Here is a 24432-nt window from a genome sequence, read left to right as displayed (position 1 = left end):
TTCATCATCACCATCGGCGGCCTGAGGGGGAAAGGAAAAAGGGAGGTGTAAGCGCTGCGTCAGACCGCGGGAGATGAGCAGGCGGTATGTGGAGCTGTGCTCTTGTCGTTGGGGGAAGCGTGCTGTGCCTGGAGGAATAAGGTAAGGTGCGCCGTTGGGAGTGGTGTGTATCTCGTGACTGAAGGGGGCATGGGGGTGTATGGTGGTAGAAGCGCAAGGAGCTGCGTGGTACACTGCGGTACAGTGCGGAAGGCGTGACGATTCGATGCGGTGCTAAGCTTGCGTGGCGGAAAGTTGCGATGCGATGCGATGCGAAGCGTAGAGATCCAAAGGCCAAGAAGCCCGACTTTATGCTTCGAAGTCTGTTGTTTGATCTGTCTGAGCAGTGAATGCTTGTCTCGATGAAGTGGCGTTCATACTCCATAGCTCGAGGTGCCGACGGCTCGCATGATTGTTCAAACGGGTGAGCATGGAAGCGGCTGTCACTGCACACGATCTCCACCCCCGTTTGATCGTCAAGGCATTCACAGACATTGCATGAACCAAGAGTATGGTGCGAACTTTTGATCATTCAATCCCCTATTCACATTCCCTTTCCTTCACTACACTACACGACCCTTCACCCCCTCAACTGTTGGCTCCCTAGAAACGCACCCATACAAAGACATAGCATAAAAACGTCGCAAGCATATGCACACCCCGCGCGTCATCCCCACTCGCTCGCGGGCGGCCAAATATACACAACAAAGAATCCAACAAAAGCCTTGTGCAAGACCGGGGTATGAAGCAGCCATGCAGGCTTGGGTATGAGACACGTACAAATGCCCAGTCTAGCGTGCCGAAGAAGCTATCAGAAGAGAACAAGAAGGGTAGAGTAGACAGAGACATGGCGGGAGCAGACAAAACACATTAGCGCGACCGCGCGGTCGTATTAAGGAGAGTATGTACCGTGTAAGCAGGTAACGCTGTGGGTGCGACGAGTCGCTATAGCAGCGCGATGGACGCGCTGTCCATCGCGCTGTTGGGCGTGAGAGTGAATCTCGCCCGGGTATATAACGTGGAAATTCCACGTAGACAAATGCTGGGTGCTAGTTCGCTATGCACATGCACGCTTGTCGTGAGGCAAATATGGTGCTGGAATGACAGTGAAGAAGGTCAACAGCACACGGTATCATCACACGTTCTCGGTGAAGCGCGACCCCCGTGAGATGGTCGAGCCGTCTCGCGAGGGGTGGCTCCTTCCGAGCGAACCTCGTGGGGGAAAGTCGGGGTTGGGCGTGGCCGGTGGGCTCAGCGTGTTTCCGCCATTGCGGGGTGGTGCACCCCATACAGGCGTATCATCGGGGTGGTGGATGACTGGTGTTTGAGCGGGGCTTGGTCTCACTCGCGCTTCGGTGCCCATCGCACCTGTATTCGACGTTTCTCCAATTTCTTTTGCAAAACTCGAATCCCCAAAGTCCTTTGATACGACGCCTGGACCGCCGTACCAGCCTTTGTCGTCATGGTAGAACGACGAGCCAGATAGCGTGCCCTCTCCACGACCCGCGGCGAATTGCTCAGAAGTCATACCCTCGCTGAAGGCGGAAGGCAGTTTACGTCCCGAGATACGTTGGAAGCTCTTCTCACCCGTACCGCTACTCTCGGCTGTTGATCTAGATGCCCCAGAGAAGCGATTGAGGAAGGATGGGGGTACAAAGCTTGTGCGTGCTGCGTTTTGTGTCATGGGTTGGCTGATTTCCCTATCCGTGTGGTCATCTCCAGTGAGTTGGAGGGCGCCGCCATTCTGCTTCCGCTTGTGGCGCTTGATGAGGAACAGCATCAACCATAGAAGCAAAGCGACGCCAGCCAGACTACCAACAACAGTTCCGACGACCTGGGGTGTCTCTAGCGGACCACTTGATCCATCATTGGTGGTCGGCGCCGTCGTGCCCGTAGGAGATGCAGCGCCCGTAGTCGCAGGGTCGAAAAAGCCACCAGCGCCGCCTCCTATTGCGGTGCTGGAAGCAACATAGCTCAAGCTAGTGGTTTGGGCAGATGTGGCGCTAGATGTGATGGAAGAGTCAGTTGATGAGAGCGAGGTCGAGTGTGATGAAGACGACGAAGATGATGTCGAAGAGGACTGTGATGATGTCGAATTGAATGACAATGATGCAGATGACGAGGCTGTGCTGGAGGACGCGCTAGATGTTGTGGAATTGTATCCAGATACAGTCGAAAAGACACTCGAGAGAGCACTCGAGAGAGTGGCAGCAGGTGTCGACTCGGGAGACTCGAGAGTTGTGGATTGTGCGGTGGTCTCGGCGGCTGCCGCTGTGGGTACGCCTGATGGCCACGGGTAGGCTGGAACGGATGGAACATTCAAGTCGGTAGGAAACGGAGGGACCGAGGGGACTGAAGGTAGAACGGCTGCAGCTGTGGCTACTGAAGGTTCGACGGCGGCTGCTGTGGCTACTGAAGGGTCAACGGCTGCGGCTGTAGATACTGATGGCACAACTGCTGTCGGCGCAGCGTCCACACCAGGCGTTGTAGTTGCTTGCCCGACCACATTTCCGGCGGAATCGAGCGTGGCAACCACTTCCACATTTACGGTCTTGACATTGGGCGTGACCTGCGCCGAGCGACGGTGGAACAGGCGATGGGCCTTGCCCATGACGGCGCGTCCTTTCTGCTCGCGGATCAAAAGTGGCTCCCCAACGTCGTGCGAAGATTCCTCCTCTTCCTCCACTTGCACCTGCGCGGGTTCCTTTTTCACAACGTCCTGGGCTTGGTGGCGATAGCGCGAATCGATCCTAATAATTCTAGTCGGTAACGGCCCCGTATCCATACGATATGGGAGCACTCAACGCTACTGGGGCGCGAGTGCGTCTCCGGGTTCTTGGGTGGCGAATGGTATACTGTCGCAAAGCATATAGTGAGCGTATCGAGTTGGTCGCGGTGGTAGTAGCATGCAAAGGAGCGGACGTTGAGACTTGGCTCTGATCAAGGTCCAGTCAATGGATACTGTTGGTGTTGTGGCTGTGTGAGTGAGGGTTGGGAATGAGTGGACGCCAGGGGACTGGCAGGTGAAGGAGTGGCCTGGTGACGGTCAGCGATCTGCACTCCAATGGTAGCTCGCGTGGAGTCGCAGGTACAGCAACTGAAGCGACTTTGGGGCTTGCAGAAATTTACCTGGACGTTCAACGGACCAGCATTCGCTCTTGAAACCCGTTTGTCGAGGCGGCAAGTTTTGGCGGTTCCGAGTGTGGGCGCTGAGCGTTTATGGCAACCGGTTGGGGGTGCTGTCGTGCAATGGTAGCGTCGTCCAACGGTCGGAAGCACAGCGTGGATGTCGGGCAACGGGGGGTCTTGTCGCGGGAGGGCGCGTGGCGGGCTCTGTTGCAGTCCTGCTGTCGCACACCGTTCCCTTGCGGGCAGGCGATTCAATTGTCGACGTCGCAGCGGAGGTCTGGTGGAGAGGAGCCGGGCACGGGAGCACACAGGTAGAAGATGGAGCGTCGAGCGGCTGGCCCACGGTTGGGGGGTGGGCAGGCGCCGACGAATCAGGAGCTTGAACCCTTGCAGCAAATTTCGATGGCGGTGGTGAGCGCGGGCCAGCAAGCCTCACGAGATTGCGAGATGACGAACGCCGGACGGGGAAAATAGCAGACGCGGTATAGCAGCAGCACGCATGCAGGGTTAAGACTGTGACGGAAGGTGACGGTCGTGTGAGGCTCTCCCCAGCACTGCGCCCTGACTCCGACTCTGTGACGACTGCACGATGGGATGGATCCAGACGGCGTGCAGGTGTAGATAATGTCGTTCTTCTCGTCCCGCCGCTGCAGGGCCCGCGACGGACTCGACGCCAAAGAGGTCCTGATGACCGGAGTCGTCGCCGGCCTCGCAGCTTTGTCGATGGCGCCCCCAAAATAGCGACCCCGTGTGCGCCGCTGATTGACTCGCCCGCAGCGCTCAATTTACAGCGTCGCTCGCCGTGGCACATTCAATAACCCAAGCGTCCGCAACTGCTTAGGCGGCGCAGGGATCGGGCCTGCACGCGGCGGGCCATGTCGCTCACGTGTCTCCACTGTTTGGCGGTCCAGATGCTCCATTGGCCCACCGCCGTTTCGTGAATCGATACTTGACTTGTTCCTCGTTGCATCAGCGCCGATGGTCTCTGCTAGTCAGGAACGCTCTCGCAGCCCGGGTGCCTGTGCGCAGTGGGCATCGGTTCCAACATTCGCCGCGCCGGCTGGAGGGGTAACGCCTCCAGCACTGTCAGCGCCGCGCGGGGCAGTAGAAACCGCCTGTTTGTAGCATCGTGAGTGTAAACACGGCTTCGTTCGTTGTGTATACAGCGTGCTGCCTGGCTACACCCACCATTGGTTGCTCTTTCCCCCACATATCACAGCACACTCAACGCTGATCGTGCCTTCCCACGTCATAGCTCGCATACCTGTTTCGCCCGCAGCCAAGACAGCTCCCCCCCCGCCGACTCTGATGTCTCTGTTCTTCAACCATTCCAAGCATGCGCAGTGATATTTGACTCAGTTTGCATATTCACAACACTGGCCATGGCGTCGCCCTCGCAGTCGCCACCTCCGCCGTACTCCCTGGAGGCTGAGGGTGGCAGTGCATCATTACCACCACCGCTGCCACCACGCAACAACTCCCAGAGGCCTGCTGCGGACCCTCATACAGACTCTTCGTTCGCAGCCATGGCTTCTCATGACCCACGCTCGTCGTCGCAGCAGTCGCTGGGCGCGCAGATTGATGATGACAGAGCAGGCAGACGCCGCCTCATGCTTGTGTACATCCACGGCTTTATGGGCGATGAGACTAGCTTCCGAAACTTCCCCGCTCATGTTCACAATCTCGTCTCCGTCACACTGGCCGAGTCTCATGTAGTCCATACCAAACTCTACCCGAAGTACCGTTCGCGATATGCGCTTGAGGTTGCTAGAGATGACTTTTCCAAATGGTATACACGGTTGTGGCTCCTTGTCAAGCTTACGGTATACTAACTCATACCAGGCTGAGTCCACATGAAGACAGATGGACGGATGTGATACTCCTTGCACACTCTATGGGCGGTCTTGTGGCGGCCGACGTTGCTCTACTATGTCGGCACCGAATAATAGGCGTAATCAATTTTGACGTCCCTTTCCTAGGTATGCACCCTGGCATCATCAAAGCTGGGCTCGGAAGTATCTTCAAGCCGTGGCCAGAACCGCAGGATCAGACCGTTGAAGAACCCGACCCGACTGGAAAGAAACTCAGCCGTTTTAATACCCTGTTCAACCCTAAACCGAATGACCCCAACTTCAATGCACCTTTCCCCAATGACGTACATCTTCCGGTGCGGAAAGGATGGGAAAACACATTGCACTGGCTGAACAAGCACTCCAACGGCGTGGTTCAGGCAGGGAAAAGCTTGGTTCGGTCGCATCTAGAGTTTGGCTCCGCTATGGCCGATTATCCTACCCTTAAAGCGCGATACATGAAAATTCGGTCCCTGGAAGAAGAGAACGAAAAGGAAAGGATTGCTGCCATGCATGAGATGGCGCATCCGCCACGAATACGATTCGTCAATTACTACACCACAAGCACGGGAAGGCCCAAGAAGCCAAAATCACCAAAGTCGCCTTCGCCATCGCAATCACGGTCCCTCAGTAGAACTTCGCAACATCCAGCAGACAGTACTACAGCACTTGCGTCGTCAGGCGCGCAGCTCCAAATAGATGGCCACGGTTCCGAAGCATCTACAGTCAGCCCCAGGATCTCGATCGAACGCCCCCCGGAAGACGATGTCTTAGATTTTGTACCGCCAACACCAATAGACGAAGTCGATCCAGAGCCGGAAGTCGTTCCACAGCCGTCACTTGATCCGCAGCCATCAGTCGACGCTGAATCTGCAGAACCTGCAGAATCTGCATCTGGACCACAGCTTCCAGATATTCCGCCGATACCCCAGGAGCCCCCATTCGTTGATTTGGCGCAGTTCACGGATAAAAGTCAAAGGAAGGCTGCCGAGAAGGAACATGACCAAGCCCTCAAAGAGTACCAACGGGCCGTCAAGGGACGTAACAAAGTCATCAACGAGCGGGACAAAATTCAGGAGAGGTGGGAAAAGCAGATGAAAAAGGATCAGCAGTCAAAAGAGAAGCAAGCGCAGAAGGACCAGCAGTCAAAGGAGAAGCAAGCGCAAAAGGACCAGCAGGCTGAAACGAAGCAAACGGAAACACATATGCAGCGAGAGGAGAAGCGGCTGCAGCAAGAGGCGAAGCGTATGCAGCAAGAGGAGGACCGAATGCAGGGATGTCTCCCAATCGAGGAACGAACAAAGGGCAAGGAGAAAGCTGACAGCGAACAACACACCGAACTCATCCACGAAGATGTTGGAGCCGTGCAATTGGGCGGTGACAACGCACCGCGCAGCTCAACGGATAATGGGCCTTATGGGAACTATGACTTTTCTCGAAGCGCTATCATGAACCAAGCTGAGCCAGATGACCAAGCCTCCTATACGACGGCCTCGAATCCTCCCTCATCATACAACGAATCTACGTATTCACTCACGACCACAGACAGTAACGTCCAAGCTCCTGCTTCTGAAAAGCCACCAAAGGTGAGGCGCTTGAAGAAGTTCTGCATGCTTCCGCCAGAGGATAGTAAAGGGAATAAAGACCCAACATGGGTGCGCATATTCATGGAGGGCATCGACGAAGTCACTGCGCATACAACGTTGTTCTTCGTGAATGACACATATGAGCGTTTAGTCGGGGATGTCGGCGCACGAATCGAAGAGTGGGTGTCCGAAGCCGACAGTTTGCGGCTCGCGCGAGAATTGGAGAGCTTATGAGGGTAAAGACCCTACACACAGAATGCTATCGTGGACTCTCATCACAACGTGGCGATCTCGGAGTATCTACCTGCTTGCCTGGCCACAGTTCATTAATTGGAGACACAATCTACACGATGATCATCTGCTTCACACACCGCACCGTGGCATTGCCATGTCATTGATATCAGTTCATTTCGACAGCATACAACTCCCTACTGCATTAGAAGAAAGATAGCAAACCCGCCGCGATCCAAGCGGCCGTAATACCACCTAACAGCTGCACCACCTCCTCACTGCCTGCAATGGCCTCGTTGAACTTACCCATGAGCGGGATTTTGATTTGATCCTTCTCGTTCCAGAACGTCTTCATATGAAGCCTCGCCAAAGCGCTCACTGCCATACAGATGATGGACAGAACGACATGCGTCGTGATTCCAAACTTTGTGAGCAGCAACAGCAGAGAACACAGCGTGGAAAGGACCAGCTAGATCAATTAGCGTTGCTCCATTCCACCGGTCCGAACTGAATTGAAGGTAAAGGACATACAGCGATCGTTCCGCTAGTCTGCGTGGCCCGCGTCTTGTGCAATCGCGCCGCGACAGCGTTCGACCATTTTGACAGCTTCTGCGCCTGCTCTTCGTACTCCTGGAGCCGCGTGATGTTCTGGTAGGCCATGTAGAGACCGTACGAGGACAGGGCGGTCACGAAGCATAGCGGGATGAGGGGCGAGGTGTTGTATTCGGGAGTTACATCGAGCCAGTGGACCATCTTTGCAGTGTGAGTTTTTTGAAATTCGGACAGTGAAAGAATGAGGGTTTAAAAGTGTCTGGGAATGGAGGTGCAGAAGGGTGGACGCCCAGAACGTCATGTTTCGCCAGGGTCTGGTCTCTGCGAAAATCTGCCCCTCGGCTCGCGTAGTAGTGCAGGGGTCGTTCGTCGACCTAACCCCTCCGCTCCGTACCTTTTCCTAGATACAACTCGACTGCCACTGGTCTTTGCACACGCGACCTGCAATATGGCAGATTCGACAAAACCCGAACATCTCAATACTTCCGCCCTGGGCACCCGCGCCTACTGGGACTCCGCCTACTCGACCGAGCGCTCCAACTTCTCCGCCGACCCCGCCGACGAAGGCACCATCTGGTTCAGCGACGCCGGCGCAGAAGAGCGCATGCTCGCCTTCCTCGAGGACCTCGCTGACGAAGACGTCCTCCACAAAGAAGCAGACGGCGAAGTCGCAAACGGCGAGGAAGACGCTGGCTTTACGGAGCCCACGCGCTTTCTTGATCTGGGCACTGGTAACGGACATTTATTATTTGCGCTGAGGGAGGACGGCTGGGAGGGCGAAATGGTGGGCGTGGATTACTCGGCGGAGAGTGTGAGGCTTGCGGAAGAAATCAAGGCGAGTAAGGGGGCGGAATGCGAAGATGTGCTGTTCTATGAGTTTGATATTCTGGGGGCTGCTGCGGCGCCGGAGTGGCTGGGCGAGGGATTTGACGTTGTGCTGGATAAGGGGACGTTCGATGCGATTAGTCTGAGTGAGGAGAAGGATGCGCAGGGGCGACGTATTGTCGAGGGATACAAAGCAAGTGTAGAACCACTGGTCAAGAAGGGCGGAAGGTTTCTGATTACGAGCTGCAATTGGACGGAGGAAGAGGTGAAGGGGTGGTTTGAGGGTGGGCAGCTGGAGTACGAGGGGAAGGCGGAGTATCCGAGTTTTACGTTTGGTGGGAAGACGGGGAGCAGTGTGTGCACGCTTTGCTTTAAGAGGAGGTGAGATGGATATCAACAGCTCGGAAGTTACACAGATCTACGTGAGACAGAGGGGAAACCGAGGGAGGATAGATGCCGAAGAGGCTATCTACGGCGACGCAGCCTTGCAAGCACACACCACTTCTTCCTCTCGGTAACATCCTCCCTGCCGCCATCGCGCTCCTTCGCCCACGCGCGCCTCTTACCTTCGGCGTTCATCTCGTAGATCGACGCGACCTCTAGCCCGACTTCCGGCACAGTCTCCTCGAAGAACGGCGCCACCTTCGCGCGACCCGTGTGGAATCCTGCTACCACATATACCCTCGCGTCGGGAGAGTCAGACAGGAAATGCACCATGGACCTCGCAAGATTCTCATGTTCGTGCGCCATCCACAGGCAGTCCGCAGCGAGGACCCTCGTATACCGCCGCGCGTGCTCCTCGGCGAAGCAATCGTCCAGAACGCCCCATTGGTGCCCGTAAACCGCAATCTTCGCTCTCCCCTCAGCCTCAAGGTTCTCTTCAAGATTCCTCCTAAGCGTCTCGAGTATCGGCGTCGCGGGGTAGTCCGTCACAGCGACCTATCCAATCCAGCATTAGCTTCATCCACCCCCCCTCAATACAGTAGTAGTGAAGAATAGAAGGACAGGGCAAACACACCTCTTTCGCCCCAGCAACCGCGCTCATTATCCCGCCTAGGCCTACTCCTGCACTGTCCATCAGCTGGCCTATCTCTTTTTTTCCGATGGCAATAAATGGCATCCGACGCGACGCGACGCTACACACCTGCGCCCAACTCCAGCACCGTTTCTCCTTTCACGCTCCACTTTTCCTCCTCTTCTGCGTCCGTCCACCACGTGCCTGCCGGCCATCTGCTTTCTTCGGCCCATACTTCGCTTTCTTCGTTTCTGGCCTCGTCCCCAGTCCCTTCTTCACCAGGCCGCCCGCCTACCAGCTCGGCCATCAGGATGCCGGCGTTCCAGAGATAATGCGCGAATTTTTGCCGCTGGTCTTCGCTGTTTACGTCGGCGGTGTGGAGGGAGATTGGGGCATAGGAGGGGTTCGAGGGTGTGTAGATGAGGGTTGAGGTGGGGGAGTCGCCGTGGTGGTTTTGTCTGAGCGGGTCAGTGGGAGGTTTGGGTGTTATCCTATAGATACGTACAAGTCATTTGCGAAGACACCTCCGAGACTGCTCTCGAAGATGTCCTCTGGTGTGAGCTCATAGGAAGTGGGGCGGCGGAGGGTAACGAGCGAGGTTAAGAGCATTGGTGTGCGCAGTATCGGCGACAAAGTAGACCAATAAATCAGTGTGAATGTTGGAGAAGAGGATCAAGGTGGTGTTTAGATTTTGGTGGCGGGGCATGGTCTGAACGGGGTGTGGGGGTTAAGGTAAAAATAGACAGGGATAGTACTAGCGCCACGTCGCGTGTCACCGCGTCATCCAAGTATCGGACGATCGAGCCTCGGCTTCACATCTATCGCTCATTCACTTTGGATAAATCGTTGCCTTGTAGGTCCTTGTCTTTTACCTCCATAACTGCGGCTTCTAGGATTCTAACATACATCTTGACACAACCTCTAGCTCTCACAGCTCGTCAATCGCAGCCTCGCTTGCCCTGAGCTCTCCCAGTCAACAATGACATCCCTCTCCTCGTTCAAGAATCCGGCTGCGTATCATTTGCTTAGGTACGCGCTTTCGCCTGCATAATGCGCCCATCCATCTTTCTATTCCTCTCCGCTCTGCTAACAACGCCTCAGCTATGGCACCCTCCTCGGCAGCACCCTCTTTCAATCCTTCATCGGCGGCATAATCGCCTTCCGCGCGCTTCCGCGCCCCATGTTCTCGACCCTCCAGAAAAGCATCTTCCCCACCTACTTCACCCTGCAGACCGTCGCTCCAGCGCTCATGGTACTGACCTACCCGTCCGGACCTTCATCTCTGTGGACATATAAGGCTAGTGGCGATGGCTTGGCGTTTTGGCTCACGACGACGATGTTTGCGACCGGACTGGTAAATTTGCTGTATGTTGGGCCGCAGACAACGGAGATTATGCGCATTAGGAAGCACCAAGAGACAAAGGATGGGAAGAAGAGCTATGATAAGGGACCGCATAGTAAGGAGATGGAGGCGTTGAACAGGCAGTTTGGCATTCTGCACGGTGTGAGCTCGTTGGTCAATTTGGTCGGTTTCTTGGGCATGTGTTGGTATGGAGTGTTGCTCGGTGAGGGACTGAAGTGGTGATCTGGCGGTATGAATGCATGACAAGAAACGACAAGGACAGGCAGTAGTTTGAAGAAATGAGATTGGTGGATCCGGATGAGTCGGAGACAGATACGAAGTGATAGTAAAGACGAGCAAAGAAGGTGCGGAGTGGATTACTGTGCCAATCTATTGTAGGATCTGAGCACCGCATTGACCCCCTACTTTCCACTTGTTCTTCGAAGGGCGTCGTCTAACGTTTTCTAGAAGGTAACGTTGTTGCACAATCGTGGATGAACTTGACGTTACAGGTACACAAACGCGATACACGCGTAGTGGGGTATTCGCGGATATCACCGCACTAGCAACCATCCACGAGGAACAGTCATCTCAGGGTCCAGATTATATGTACCTACATCGAACGGTATCTTGGCTTCAATAACTACAACATGTCTCCATCAACACCGAACGAAAAGTTCGGGCCCGAGGTCCTGGATACACCCGCCAAAGCCCCAAGCTACGAAATCAAGCTCCAAGGCCAACATGTCACAATCATCCCAGTCCATTCCGATCACGCCGCAGACCTATACTCCCAAGTCAAAGGCCCAGAAAACGCCTCCTTCTTCGACTACCTTTTCGACGAACCCCCAAAATCCCTCGACGCCTTCCGCGCCTCCCTAGCCAAAAAAGCAGATACCACCAACCCCTGGACCTACACCATCCTACTCAAAGCCACCTCCAAACCCGTCGGCATGGCCTCCCTCATGCGCATGGACCTCCCCAACCGCGTCATCGAAATCGGCAGCATCCTGTACACACCTGCACTGCAGCGCACACCCGCGGCGACAGAAGTGCAGTATCTCTTCGCGTCGTATGTCTTCGATACGCTCGGTTTCAGACGGTATGAGTGGAAGTGTAACGACTTGAATGGGCCGAGTAAGCGGGCGGCTGGGAGGCTGGGTTTTGTGTATGAGGGTACGTTTAGGCAGCATATGATTGCGAGGGGGAGGAATAGGGATACGGCGTGGTTTGCTATTATCGATAGGGATTGGGAGGGGGTGAAGAGGGGTTTTGAGGGTGGTTGGCGAAAGATAATTTTAGCGAAGGTGGGAAGCAGAAGAGGAGACTGGAGGAGGTTAGAGGTGCTCAGGGATGTGTAGAGATGTGAAGAATGGTATAGACTGTACTTTGTGTAACCTTCGCTTCTCACATACTTGACGCTGTCCTGATCTGGTTAGTCTCAAGTTGTGTCATGGTGCAGCATGTGGCAGCAACAAGTTGGCTTCAGCCTAGCTCAACTTCCTGCTGCCTACTCTCAATCTCTCCATTCCTCAGACGGTGACGAAAGCGCTTGAAACCAGAAACAACGCGATGGCTTCCAGCCGCAAAAACTTCGTCCACGATCCCCTTGACCACACCAAGCCTTCCATACGACTCATCGAGCTACAGCCTCACTTATCCGAAGACGGGCTGGCGCAATGCGCCCTGTCCCACGCAACGATTGATGGCGAATATACATGTTTATCATACATGTGGGGCCCGAAATCGCCGACTGCAGTCATCCTCGTCAACGGCAAGGAGTTCCGCGTTAGGCAAAACCTCTTCGATTTTCTCAAAATGGCCACAGCCCGTAAATCATTTCGTAGGAAGGTTTTCTGGATAGATGCCGTCTGTATCGACCAAGAAAACAGATTAGAGCGACAACACCAAGTCTTACAGATGGGCGATATCTATGCACAGGCGAAAGAGGTTATTGCTTGGCTCGGCCTTTGCAATGTACCGATACCTTTATGGGCTCTGAAAGTTTCTGGCTCGAGATTCCATGCCTCTGAGCGGCTCGAGATATACCGGGAAGGCTTGGACCGTTATCTTTATGACAACCCATACTGGAATCGCGCATGGATCACACAAGAGATAACACTAGCACGAAAATGCTCGGTAATTCTCAACTCGACTTGGATGGCACTCGATCATGTCATAGAATTCTACTTGCAAGTGGTCGAACTCAGATGTATGGCTTTCAACCCGCAATTAAAACCTATAGACAGGACTGACCCGAGACGTACAATGCCTATCATTACCCTTCTGGCAACCTTCGAGAATAGAAAATGCAGCATTCCACAAGACCGCATATTCTCCCTCCTTTCACTTTGCGATGAGCGGCAAGCTATCGTTGTCGACTATAAGCCACCAAGGCTGAATCTGATGCTCAACGTCCTCAACATTTTTCCAGATAAACTGTGCATCTGTTCGGTTTACATTGTCGGCCGTGCGTTGGAGCTTACAGGAACTCAATGCAAAAAAGTACACCTGAAGAAGCTCCTATGGCTCAGCATCGATTTAGACCCCCGGAAACGCGTACCGGAGAAGGATCATGACCTAGCACCCGAATTGTGTACCTCCAGAATTGAGGTATTATCGCCCCGTGCTGGGTATGCTGATTGGTACAAGGGCAAGATCTGGGTCGCAACGTTTACATTACAAGACCGCCTTGAGCATGTAATTTACTGGGGAGCAGAGTGCACAATGAACATGCCGGTATATTATGCCAGGAGGCGCTCAGATGGTACAGACAGCGAGTACCAAGTGCTTTGCAGGTATGGTGATGGTCTAGAACTCTCTGCCATGGCCGCCGACAACGGAAAGTATACGCTTCGTGTCGCTCTCCCGGTATTTATGAAGATTGTCGCCGCCATGAAACATGAGTTGTGTGACGTTGCAAAGTTTGGGCGTCAGTATTCGTACATTCGTGATATGGGCTGGCCTGAGATGAGGATTGGGTATCATGACTGCTAACAATCCTAGAAGAATTGATTGGACATTTCCTACGCATCTCTTATAGGCGAAAGCTTCAGAATTGCATTTTAGCAACGTATTATTGGCAAGCAAAAGCGCTCATCTTTACTAAAGAAGAATCTTTTAGATAGTTCTTGCGGTTTCCACACTTGGTCATGTTGATTGATTCGAATTTGGGAGTTTAAATAAAATGTGGAATTATACCGTTTGCTTTGCTCACTAGCGATACCCATCTCACTCGATGATAGGTACTTCACTTCGCAACGATACTCGAGGTGCCGCCGTGGTCAGTGGGGAAATTTTGGGATTGCTAGCAATCAACAGACATTGCTGTATTTAACTTAGATACTCGATATGCTGCAATTGCTGTAAGTTGCATTCACTTCAAAGGACGTCCACCTACAGACTCCCAGAACTAGCCATCTCCAAGGATTACGGCAGCGTTCGAAAGCCAAGTTTTTCTTGCTGCGCAAGGTGTTGCAGCAACCCTTCACGCCTTTTACGACGGCAAGCCAGGAGCATCTGTCACGGATGTCCAGTATCTATATAGATTTAGCATCAGATTGGGTTCGGATTGCAGTTTCGTAGCTACGGTTTGTTTATAGAAGTTTTGAATCTTGCGGCTGCTGCTAGTTTTGGCAGGAACGCGACCTCTTCTGGTCCAGCTCGCGACACCACCACCACCGTCACCATAGAAACGCGCCAAGTATTGCAAACGCCTACCACGAGATAAGGATTTGGATTTCTTCTTACCACAAAAAAACCTCTTAAATACATACACCATCACGTTGCATTGCCCAGTCGTGCGTGGCGGTGTGCTCGTTCGTTTGACGCGTTGTTTTCGATTACCACAGTTCCAATCTGACCATAGTTTTCGCAGGTCACGCACCATAGTTCGAGATGGCTTCGCCTAGCGAGCCTGATATCTTCCACCGCAGATCAAGCGCCTCCGGGTCGACACCTGCAGCAGCATCAAAGTCGGTTTGGGATGTTGATAGGAAATCACTCATAGATGAAGTCAATTTACCTGTGAGTACTCTCGGGACTCGACCTGTAGATGATTGACTGACTGGGGAGGTTATTTCAAGTACTGTCGAACACGGAGCAGCCTCTATCGACGCGGACCCAGAATCCAATGCGGTTGTTCATCAACAATTGGACAACTGGCTGTTGATGATCCGATTCGAGAGAATGAACATGATGAAAGGACCAAAGATCTCAATTTCCATTGGAGACGTGTTAATTCGAGGCATCTACAAGCGGGCTGCAATGGCCGTGTCCAGAACCCTCAATGAACACTTCACCATGGCTCCGCACAGTACACATTTCCACTTCGAGGCCGGATCATTGGAAATCAAAGCCGTTTGCACCTTGTTAATTAGCTGGCTCCGGGAGACAAGTAAGATCTTTGAAGCTCACGAAGTGCGCTTTCGCAAGCGATTCCACACCAACATTGCCATTCTCCGGGCTGCGCGCCTCCTCGGGATGGAGCGCTATACGAACATCATCATGCAATCTTACATCAACTATGTGCAAACGGAAGTGCCTTATTACCACGAGATCGCCTGCGTCGAGGCAATGCGCACATCGCATAAAGATCCAGTTTGGACAGCGATGGTCAACCACCTCAGTCACCTTCGATATACAGGCCAGATTCCCGATCCAAAGACGTTCTCCAAATTCCATCGAAAGCATCCCGAACTTGCCGGTGCTATGTACTATACCGACCAGTTCTTCAAGGCCAAGGCTGCGGAGGATCGCCGCGGCTACCCTTTGATCAAACACCTGATCTGCGATTACGAGACAGGGCAGAAGGTGATGGTAACGGGAAAGGAAGCTGCGATGTGGTGGGCTTCGCAGTTGTAGACCATCGTTGTTAACTATGCACAATTATTGGTGGCACAGCTCGAGAAGGTCTAGAACGGGGTTAAGACAGGTGGAACATTCTCATAGCTGGAGGCCTGGGGTCTTTTGAAGTGAGTCGCAGGCATACTCTATGGATTTAGAGTAATTGATTGTTTCTAATACATGCACAAAGACATAAACAAATCAATCCCGCTCGATTGCTGCTTGCTCAGCAATCTATCATGCAGATGAGGTTTATTAGAGCCGTCTAAGCCTGCGAGCAACCTCATCCCGCACCATCATCTCACTCCGCGTATATAACTCAAGTATGCAGCGAATGAGACAGGAAAAACTGGTGGTCTGAAGGTCGCGGTACATAGAGCACATGAATTAATAGCTGCTGTCAATTTTCGATACTTTAACCTTAGTCTACGCTCCAAACAACGACCTATTTCGTCCTGTCGGTGCTCTCGACAAAGACATGGCCCAGTGTTCAATTTATGGAAAATTGAAGAGGTCAAACGGTCTCGTCAGTTGTACTATCGTTGGTAGACGGCTACTAGGACCATGCATACATCTACCGGTACTAGAGGGAAGTGACTAATCGCTTGTATACCGACGGTAAGATCTCTCCACTTCTCCACAAGTTGAAAATTGGTGCCGCTGGTCATTTCTTTGTAAAAATGATAATATACCTTGGGTTTTGATTGCTATATACATTTCACTTGTTTTTCTTTTGCAGATACTGACATGTACCTAGACCGCCGACAAGTAATCAGTCACTGCCTTCAATGATGTTCTAGACGGTCTGCGGTATGTCGCTCTAACTTCATACAGTCACAAAGTCTTTCACAGCAGCATTGTGCGCCAAGCACGGGACTCCACCCATTCATTGACTCTTTATCACTAGGGGGGGACGTGCTCTTTCACTAAGGCTTGTGCACGCATGATGTCGAGCCGCGGCCCTTCTGTATATAAACACGCCAGCACCATTAGTAGAGAACCCAAAACACTCTCAACTGTCGAACCACCCCATCGACACAACCAACTTACAGCACCTTCAGTCAAATCTGAAGCTTCACACCAGCAAAATTTCCTTACAAAAACACACTTACACCATGTCGACTTTCTCCAAGACTCAGACTGTTGCCATGAACCCCCTGGCGGCAGACCACAACCCCTTGGTCTCAGCGAAGACTCCGGTCCACGAGGTCATGAATGGCTGTGTTGACCTGCGCCAGCTCTCACATGAGGAGCGCCGTGGCCTCTTGGAGGGCCCAATGGTCACGCTCACCCTGAACGGCAACTTCATCGCTCGGGTTCACAAGCGTGTCCTCATGGCCGTCTCTCTTTGGGCCAACAATCGGATCCAGGACCGCGCTACGACGACTGTTCTTGCTCTTCCCGCATCGGCCTCGCGCGCCGACCGGAAAGCTCTGAAGACGGTCATCGGCTGGATGTCGATGGCCTACGTTGGAGCCGTCAAGCTTCGTGGAATTCCAATGGGCCAGAACACCGTGGAGGCATGCAAGATCTTCCACGCTGCTACGGCCCTCGACATGCGTCCCCATGTGTCTCACATTGCGGCGTACTTCCACACCTACATCAACGACCAGAACACCCTTCTCGGGTATGAAGAGCTGGATGCTATTCTGCGCTCGTTCGCTCCTGATACTCCGGTCTTCAAGCATCTTGCTAAGGACCTTGCTCATCGCCATCACAAGGGCAAAGTCCCCGACATGAAGGAGTTCACGGCATACCTGAAGAAGAACCCTGATCTCTCCCGCGCCATGATTGAGGTCGACAAGGGCTACGCAGCTGCACGCAAGGAGAAGCGCGAGGCTGCTCAGGCCGCCGCGCGCGTCAAGTATTCGGAGGCTCGTAAGGAGGAGCGTCGTCTGATGACAGAGCAGCGCCGTCGCGAGGATTTCGAAGCCAATCTTTCGGCTGCTCGCGGTGGTCGCTCTGGTGGATATGGAATGGGTATTTAGGCCCATCACATATTCCCTGTGGTTCTCTTGGCATATTGCCCAAGGGGCCATATGATTCCCCAGAATCAGGCTTTGCGTTGCTCCTAAGCATCTGCCTGGTTTTGGGTTCTGATTTCTTTGTACACGTTCAATCGGGACGATGTGTTAGGCTATAATGCCAAATACCGTGTCCACTCATGTGGGGAGACTCTGCATGCTTTTGTATTTTGTTCTTTCGGAAAGGTTTGAATTTCCAGAAATAGAACCTTCAATTATATTTCATCATTCAAAAACTTCGAATTCTCTATAGTGATGTGCAATACTTACAGTGCAGTTTCTGCAATCAAAGCCAACACTCGTTTGATCGTCTCATACGAGCAGCAGTGAATGTATAACACGGCGTATAAGTCTGCGCTGCTAAAGCTAAGGTCAGCTAGACATGCCACCTACCTTCTATACGCAGAGTTCACAGCGAATCAAAGACACAAAATCCCATCGCTAATGCTACAACCGTTCCTGTTTCTGGGTATCACTTTTTTTGGCGAAGTGACTGGAATGCTGGCACACTTGAGCCATTATGCTGCTGATAGTACTGTAGGCGTACACCATCCCGTTGTTGGTAACCGTAAGAGGATTTGTATTCAGTGCAGTAACGTTCAAACACTCCCAAAACATTCAAGTTCACCAGGGGCGATTATCATTGGCTCGGGTAGGTAAGGCGGCCCTGTTGGTCGATGTCACCCGGCAGGTTTGAAAACGCGCCGAGTCTGCGCAATATGGCTACACAGCACCCATTTTCATGAATTCGAATGCAGCCGGGCCTTCGCGAAACCAATGAAGGAGTAGAGACAGTGTCACTGGCACACTTAATTACACGATGAATAGCGCGAACACTTGAATCAAAAGCGAAAAAGGACACGAGGAAGGCCCTACTAAAACTATGTCGCATCGGGCAAGCCTAGCCATCATGCAATTGCCATCCCGTGCCTAGAACCTAGGGCCCCCCGGCCCAAAGGTGTGGACGCCCCGTAGCCAGGATCGGTTCGGCGGCTGCGGCCCCCGTTTTGGGGGCCGATGTACTTGACAACGGATTGTGTTGCAAATCCTGGGAGCTGACCACTCAGAGTCCTTGCGCAACTTACAGAATCGGAAAGGAGAAACCGTCATGTCTCAAAATATGCGTTCCGCTGGAATAGCTGTGCAGGCAGATCAGCGCAATCTGACATGTACTTATACAGTCAAGGTAAACCTTAGGTAGACTTCCTTCCTGCAAAAATTCTCTAACAATGCTCAGCTCAAACTTTCGAGTTGCTGCGAGCCTTTCTCTGCTCGTCCACTACACAGTCCCTGCGATAGCGCAATGCTACTGGCCAAATGGAACCCAGAAGATTAATCCAGACGTAGCAAAATGTCCAGGATCGGATACATGCTGCTACCTAAATCGCGCGAATAACCCAGGAAATGACACCGAATTTGGGCTTCCGAGAGATGAATGCCTTCCGAACGGACTGTGTCAGCAACGAGGTACTGCGAACACAGAAAATCCACCAAGAGTATTTCAAGAGTACTGGAGGGACTATTGCGCGGATCCTACATGGGAGAATTGCCCGAAAGTCTGCACTGATCTTGTCAGTATGCTTCTTGCCAGCAATGCATCAACGCGCGTAGCTAATCGGACTATGTAGGATGCTGGGGGCCAGATAACACGCATGACACCATGCGATGGGACAAGCACGAGCCTGACATGGTGCTGTGGTGATGGCAGGGATTGTTGTGGCACTGGCGATGAGATCAGGCTCGCACAAGTGAATGCCTCGAATTCATCACCTATCGCGACATCTACCTCGGCACCATCTTCGAGCGTATCAACAGATCCGGAGCAATCGTCGCCGCCCCCTTCAGACACTAGCAGCGCTCGTGGCGGGTTGACGACAGGCGCAAAGACTGGCATTGGTATCGGAGTTTCGGGCTCGATTGCAATCGCTTTGGCGGCGGTATTCTTCCTCATAAGAAGGAAACGGAGCAAAAAGCAATCATCGGAGGTGGCTAGCGAATACGGAGACGACCAAAAATTCTCAACCTCTTGTCCGGAACTGATGTCCACGGCACGTGCGGAGATAATGTCCAACGACCGAACAGAACTGGCTGCGAGTAATTTATCGGCTGAACTCATGTCTAAAGAAGTGGTTGCACATCACATGGCTGGCAGAGCCCGGCCACGCTATGAGATGCCTTGAACAAGACGAGGACAGTAAATGCTTTGCAAAAAATGGCTCGTTAACTTCTTAATGTTCGGACCGAAAAGGAAACTTTCGAAACAATAACCACGCAGTTCCGTACATCGCCGCTCCGAAAGTCAACAATCCAGCATATGTGCCGAAACCAACGAGGTACTTTGGAGCGTCTTTGGCTGGGAACAGGTAGCTGCCATATATCTGCGCAAGGTTTCCCATCCCGTTGATCATAGCGAGGCAAATAGCTCGTGTCTCAGGATCGAGTGGGCCCAGGGATACGGAGGCGTATGATAATGCGAGTGGATTGGCCGTCCAAATGGCGCTGTTGATAAAACAGAGGAACACGTAACGGGGCATGTAGGCGTAGATTCCGGCAGTGAGCGCACAGAATACTGCACCAAGTATCAGGACGGTCATAGCCATCAGCGGTCGGTACGAAGGAATTCGATCGGCGAAGATGCAAGTCGGGACTGCGATAGCGAATGCGACAACATAGAGCGGAACGGTCATGTACCTAATGTCTGTGAGTCTGGGTTGTCAATCACAAAGTATGGAGACACTTACTGAGCTTCAGAGCCTTTATATCCTAGCCCCTGGACAAGCGTCGGATTGAAGTAGCTCAAACTGTAGCACCCGATGATAGTCATGTAGCCGATGCAGAGCCACCAGACACGCCAGTTGCTGACTGCGCTGACGAATGCTCGCCAATGTGATATGGATGCCACTTCGCCATCCGCACTCCGGCTCGTGATGCCATCGGCCTGCAATCGTGCTACGGCTAACACACGTTGCTCTGGGCTAAGACGCTTCGTAGTGGCTGGGTAATCCAAGAGGAAGAAAGGTGCGATGAGAGCGCAGCCAATGGTAGACACGCCTTCGACGATGAAAAGCCTGTCATCCTTTAGCACCCCAATATCAACAAGTTTATACGTCAACTCACCATTTCCACCCCGCAATCCCATGCGCCCCGTCAAGCGAATCGACGATTGCACCAGCGATGATCCCACCAAATGCACCAGACAAGATACCTGCGGAAAGAAAGGTCATGAAGCGCTTTGACTGTTCCTTCCTCCTATACCAGGTGGAAATGATGAAGAGAATAGCTGGACTAAATCCGGCTTCCATCACACCCAGAAGAAAGCGCATCCCGAGTAGCTGAGCAGGCGTCTTGACAACCGCCATGAGTGTTGCCACAGTACCCCACAAGATCATCAAGAATGGTATGTAAAGCGAAGGACGCCATCGCGCCATGACCATACTGCTACCCGTCAGGAACAAATTCCCCAATCAGTCTTGCTGGATTGCTCACTTGGAAGGTATCTCCGCGATCACATATCCCACCTGAAACACAACAATAGCGAGGAAATATTGTGTAGAGCTGAGGCCGATATCTTTGTCCATGCCGGCAACTTTCGCATTGCCTATGTTCGTCCGATCCATGTAGCTGAAGCAGTATAGGATCCATATCGTTGGCATCAGGAACAGATCAATCTTCCGCACCAATTTCTTTTCCTCATCTGTCCCTTCCACGAAACCAATTGCATCGACATCTTCCTTCGTTTCAAGAGCAGCAACATTGTCGACCTCCTCGACCCAGCTCTTGTGTTCTTCGGAAAAAGTGGTCATGGCTGCATCTACCTGGGGTCGCTTCGAGGAAAGAGAATGGAGGAGAAAACCTGCACATATGCAGCTTGTCGATCCATCTATAAGTACTCCTGCAAGGACTCATCGCACCGCCAATCTGATGCGAAACTAACGCCGCCGTCCCGGCTCGATGGAGCCGGAAGTTGATGTTACCCCACGGGGCACTTTCCCCGCAAATTCGGGTCATGTTTCCCATCTTTGCACGAGCGAGCGGCGTTCTGCTGCGTGGCTATCCTGGGCCTCTGCGCTGAGGTCCATAATTCTTAGAGGATGAGATGTCGGAGAGGAGCTGGTGTCCCCGATAGAGTGGGCGAAGGAACGCTAGGCGTGCGCTATGATGCCAGATGTGGAAGTGATGGTTACCCGAGGTCAAGGCAGGTGCGCCGATAGACAAACGACCCTAGTCACACACAGATCTAGTGTAAAGCCATCGTGGCTTACAATTTGGTCATGCATCATTACAACATTAGGATATGAAGGTCTATCGCATTCAACTTCTTGTCTACGGCGGCTAAGGTCGTTCTAACAACTGATGAGGACTCTGGATCAACCTGTCTAGCCCATTACACCTCATGTTCAATGTTCGCAACTCTGGGTACTTTGTGTAGGCTAACTCGGCAGAATTTGGCTATCAGTTCAATCTGGGCTTGGTCAATAACTTAGAACTTGCTGCTTGGTCTCGGCTCACTGACACATTGATGTATTGTTTCAACATCTACCTTGCTCACTCCAATCCTTCTTGTGCCTCTCAGATGCCAGCCAGTTTCGCGCGGCAAGTTTTGAATCATGATACCACCAAGCACTGTGAGCTCGGTCTCTACATCATTGATAATGCTATGGTCAGATAGGTAAAGTCCATAGCTGATGTTCTTGCTGATCCAATCTACCAACGTATCAGTGCAAAATTCATGCTTCCAGTGGTTGTTCCTACCAAAGTCCTTCTGGGACGAGAGCGCATTGTCGATAGCACCTTGGTTGTGCTTATAGAGTCTGTCCTGCCACGCGAACCCACGTTTGCGGTTCTCTTCATCGCACTGCCATCCTTCTCTACAGATAGATTAATATTCGATCATGTATCTTGATTATTGGATCTCTGCATACCTCGAGAATGAGTAGTCTTTATCCTTCGGCGCCGTTACGGCATCGATATCAAAGATCGCATCCAATGGCTTACAGACCCCGGCGACAGATACCAGCTTGAGTAGAGTCTCGCGAATTCGGCGCATCAACGCTTGTCGCTGTTCTGAGGTTTGATATTCCGGCCGCTTGATGAGTTCTTTGTACAAGAGCGGAGCGAATTCGTGTCCACCGCCTCCGACCATCGCGGCGAACTGAAGATATCAGATTCTCCATGAAGCCAAACTTATAGTTGAGTTTGACATACCGTAAGAACGTACCACTTGTCATCCCCAACTGTTTTCGAAGGGAACTTCTCTTCGACTGCCTTGAAGAGTGCGAGCGCCTCTTCTTCGGTCGGATCTTGTGGCACGTCGGTTGCAGCCATATTGTCAGGAGTATTCTGCTTGATTCGTAACGTTCTGTCGGTATAGCTGTTGCCTTCGCAATGTAAACGTTATTGCAGTATCTCGGCAATCGGTATCCAGGATAGTGAAGGAAGTATGCTGATCTTCTCGGAACACTTCCGTGGAGGGACCGAGTTAGGCACAATGCGGGGTAGATCCCCACAGCAGTGAATCGGACTGATGCATGCCTCCCCGAAGCGTCTATGATGACAATGGGCCTACTTATCTTATAGTTGATAATCTTCAATTTTCACTCTCATACAACTTGTCCGTACGGATTGCGAACCCACAGCAAAGATACCATATCTCGATCACACAACTGAAATACGCCCACATTTCCCAACACGCGCGCCTTACAGCACTAGACACAGTTCTATAACGAAAGCTGACGTATAAACAACAATATGGTGTCTCCTGTCCACCTTCCAAACGGCAAGCCAAAGACCGTCATAGTAACAGGAGGCGCCGGAGGCATTGGCGCCCAAACCATCCGCGCCTTCTACGAGAAAGGCTGCAACGTCGTCATTGCAGACCTTCCCTTCTCAAAAGATGCTGCCACTCAGATCATTTCTTCATTCACCGATTCTGGCCGCGCACTATATTGCCCATCCAACATTGCTGACTGGGACAACATGCGTACATTGTTCCGAGAAGCGAAGAATAAGTTCGGACAGGTGGACATTGTTGTAGCCAACGCAGGAATGATGGAGAGTCAGAACTTCTTTGACTTCGAAGAGGATGAAGCAGGAGAGTTACTGGAGAGCAGAGACTCTCAGAGGGTGTTAGATGTTAATCTCAAGGGAACGCTTAACAGTGAGCTGAACGTCACGAACATTCGTACGAAAGTCGCTAAGTATATATAGCTTTGCGATTAGCGATGCACTCGATGAAGTCAAATCCGCTCGATTCTGATGGCGCACGAGGCTCAATAATACTAACTGCATCGACATCCGGCTACTTCGGCGGCACGGGGGTGCTCTCCTACATTGCGACCAAGCACGGAGTCGTAGGAGCAGCGCGCGCATCCCAACGAAAAGCCACAGAGCTTGGTGTGCGTGTCAATGTTATTGCTCCTTTCTTTACACCCACATACATCACTGGCGGCTACTCGGATGAATGGAAGAGGAGAGGCTTACCGGCAAATACTGTTGAGGATGTTGCGAATGCTGTCGTATCAACAAGCATAGACCCGGTACGCAAGGGTCATCATGTTATGGTGAGTTATCAGCTGCTCCATACAGTGCAGTGCTTATGATTTATAGGTTGCTGGAGCTTTCATCAAGGAGATCGAGACACCACGAACTGCAATGACGAAAGATTGGTTAGGCGAGGATATTGCGGAGATCATGATAAAAGGTGGCCAGTTCTTTGATGATATGGGAGGGTACACCATGCCAAAGCCTCGCGAATGATTGAGACATCCTTCAGGCGCCGTGTAGAAGACATTTGCTACGTCTGGAAGATGGTTTATTCTAGATTTAGTGAGTGAATATTACCACACCAAGACAAAGTCTGCTCCTCGCAACTGATCCCGACCGTCATTGCTCAGAGCTCCGCGGTGCATCACAATAAACATGGAGTAGCTCGTGATTCCAGAGGTAGTTCAGACTCGACAAAAGAGTATGCGTGAGTAGTAGCTGTACATTGCAG

At 52.3% G+C, this 24432-nt stretch overlaps 13 protein-coding genes across 13 annotated transcripts; 7 read left to right on the top strand and 6 right to left on the bottom strand.

The window, feature by feature from the left end:
* Positions 1-1174: 1174 nt before the first annotated feature.
* Positions 1175-2824, bottom strand: N0V89_001569 (uncharacterized protein; the record flags this gene model as incomplete). The annotated part of the gene is made up of 1 exon (XM_056210380.1): positions 1175-2824. One exon carries the CDS (start codon positions 2822-2824, stop codon positions 1175-1177), a length of 1650 nt encoding a protein of 549 aa, XP_056077202.1.
* Positions 2825-4550: 1726 nt separating this feature from the next.
* On the top strand, positions 4551-6838 carry N0V89_001568 (uncharacterized protein; the record flags this gene model as incomplete). The annotated part of the gene is made up of 2 exons (XM_056210379.1): positions 4551-4957; positions 5011-6838. 2 exons carry the CDS (start codon positions 4551-4553, stop codon positions 6836-6838), a joined length of 2235 nt encoding a protein of 744 aa, XP_056077201.1.
* Positions 6839-7040: 202 nt separating this feature from the next.
* N0V89_001567 (uncharacterized protein) lies at positions 7041-7588 on the bottom strand (the record flags this gene model as incomplete). Its single annotated transcript, XM_056210378.1, has 2 exons — positions 7041-7304; positions 7367-7588. 2 exons carry the CDS (start codon positions 7586-7588, stop codon positions 7041-7043), a joined length of 486 nt encoding a protein of 161 aa, XP_056077200.1.
* A 247-nt stretch (positions 7589-7835) lies between these two features.
* On the top strand, positions 7836-8597 carry EFM4_1 (Protein-lysine N-methyltransferase efm4; the record flags this gene model as incomplete). Its single annotated transcript, XM_056210377.1, has 1 exon — positions 7836-8597. One exon carries the CDS (start codon positions 7836-7838, stop codon positions 8595-8597), a length of 762 nt encoding a protein of 253 aa, XP_056077199.1.
* An 80-nt stretch (positions 8598-8677) lies between these two features.
* Positions 8678-9257, bottom strand: N0V89_001565 (uncharacterized protein; the record flags this gene model as incomplete). Its single annotated transcript, XM_056210376.1, has 2 exons — positions 8678-9151; positions 9231-9257. 2 exons carry the CDS (start codon positions 9255-9257, stop codon positions 8678-8680), a joined length of 501 nt encoding a protein of 166 aa, XP_056077198.1.
* Positions 9258-9348: 91 nt separating this feature from the next.
* Positions 9349-9836, bottom strand: N0V89_001564 (uncharacterized protein; the record flags this gene model as incomplete). The annotated part of the gene is made up of 2 exons (XM_056210375.1): positions 9349-9685; positions 9733-9836. The coding sequence occupies 2 exons, from the start codon at positions 9834-9836 to the stop codon at positions 9349-9351; spliced, it is 441 nt and encodes a 146-aa protein (XP_056077197.1).
* Positions 9837-10563: 727 nt separating this feature from the next.
* On the top strand, positions 10564-11930 carry N0V89_001563 (uncharacterized protein; the record flags this gene model as incomplete). The annotated part of the gene is made up of 2 exons (XM_056210374.1): positions 10564-10731; positions 11136-11930. The coding sequence occupies 2 exons, from the start codon at positions 10564-10566 to the stop codon at positions 11928-11930; spliced, it is 963 nt and encodes a 320-aa protein (XP_056077196.1).
* Positions 11931-12141: 211 nt separating this feature from the next.
* N0V89_001562 (uncharacterized protein) lies at positions 12142-13566 on the top strand (the record flags this gene model as incomplete). The annotated part of the gene is made up of 1 exon (XM_056210373.1): positions 12142-13566. The coding sequence occupies one exon, from the start codon at positions 12142-12144 to the stop codon at positions 13564-13566; it is 1425 nt and encodes a 474-aa protein (XP_056077195.1).
* A 1012-nt stretch (positions 13567-14578) lies between these two features.
* Positions 14579-15432, top strand: N0V89_001561 (uncharacterized protein; the record flags this gene model as incomplete). The annotated part of the gene is made up of 2 exons (XM_056210372.1): positions 14579-14583; positions 14655-15432. 2 exons carry the CDS (start codon positions 14579-14581, stop codon positions 15430-15432), a joined length of 783 nt encoding a protein of 260 aa, XP_056077194.1.
* A 1097-nt stretch (positions 15433-16529) lies between these two features.
* Positions 16530-17402, top strand: N0V89_001560 (uncharacterized protein; the record flags this gene model as incomplete). The annotated part of the gene is made up of 1 exon (XM_056210371.1): positions 16530-17402. The coding sequence occupies one exon, from the start codon at positions 16530-16532 to the stop codon at positions 17400-17402; it is 873 nt and encodes a 290-aa protein (XP_056077193.1).
* A 2264-nt stretch (positions 17403-19666) lies between these two features.
* N0V89_001559 (uncharacterized protein) lies at positions 19667-21241 on the bottom strand (the record flags this gene model as incomplete). The annotated part of the gene is made up of 4 exons (XM_056210370.1): positions 19667-20129; positions 20180-20506; positions 20556-20873; positions 20925-21241. 4 exons carry the CDS (start codon positions 21239-21241, stop codon positions 19667-19669), a joined length of 1425 nt encoding a protein of 474 aa, XP_056077192.1.
* Positions 21242-21918: 677 nt separating this feature from the next.
* Positions 21919-22763, bottom strand: N0V89_001558 (uncharacterized protein; the record flags this gene model as incomplete). The annotated part of the gene is made up of 3 exons (XM_056210369.1): positions 21919-22306; positions 22361-22590; positions 22644-22763. 3 exons carry the CDS (start codon positions 22761-22763, stop codon positions 21919-21921), a joined length of 738 nt encoding a protein of 245 aa, XP_056077191.1.
* A 423-nt stretch (positions 22764-23186) lies between these two features.
* Positions 23187-24194, top strand: N0V89_001557 (uncharacterized protein; the record flags this gene model as incomplete). The annotated part of the gene is made up of 3 exons (XM_056210368.1): positions 23187-23619; positions 23646-23998; positions 24045-24194. 3 exons carry the CDS (start codon positions 23187-23189, stop codon positions 24192-24194), a joined length of 936 nt encoding a protein of 311 aa, XP_056077190.1.
* Positions 24195-24432: the final 238 nt, after the last annotated feature.

Source organism: Didymosphaeria variabile (assembly GCF_027946475.1).
Source record: "Didymosphaeria variabile strain IMI 356815 chromosome Unknown scaffold_1, whole genome shotgun sequence".
In the NCBI taxonomy this organism is placed as follows: Eukaryota; Fungi; Ascomycota; class Dothideomycetes; order Pleosporales; family Didymosphaeriaceae; genus Didymosphaeria; species Didymosphaeria variabile.
This window is presented reverse-complemented; position numbering and strand designations above follow the sequence as displayed.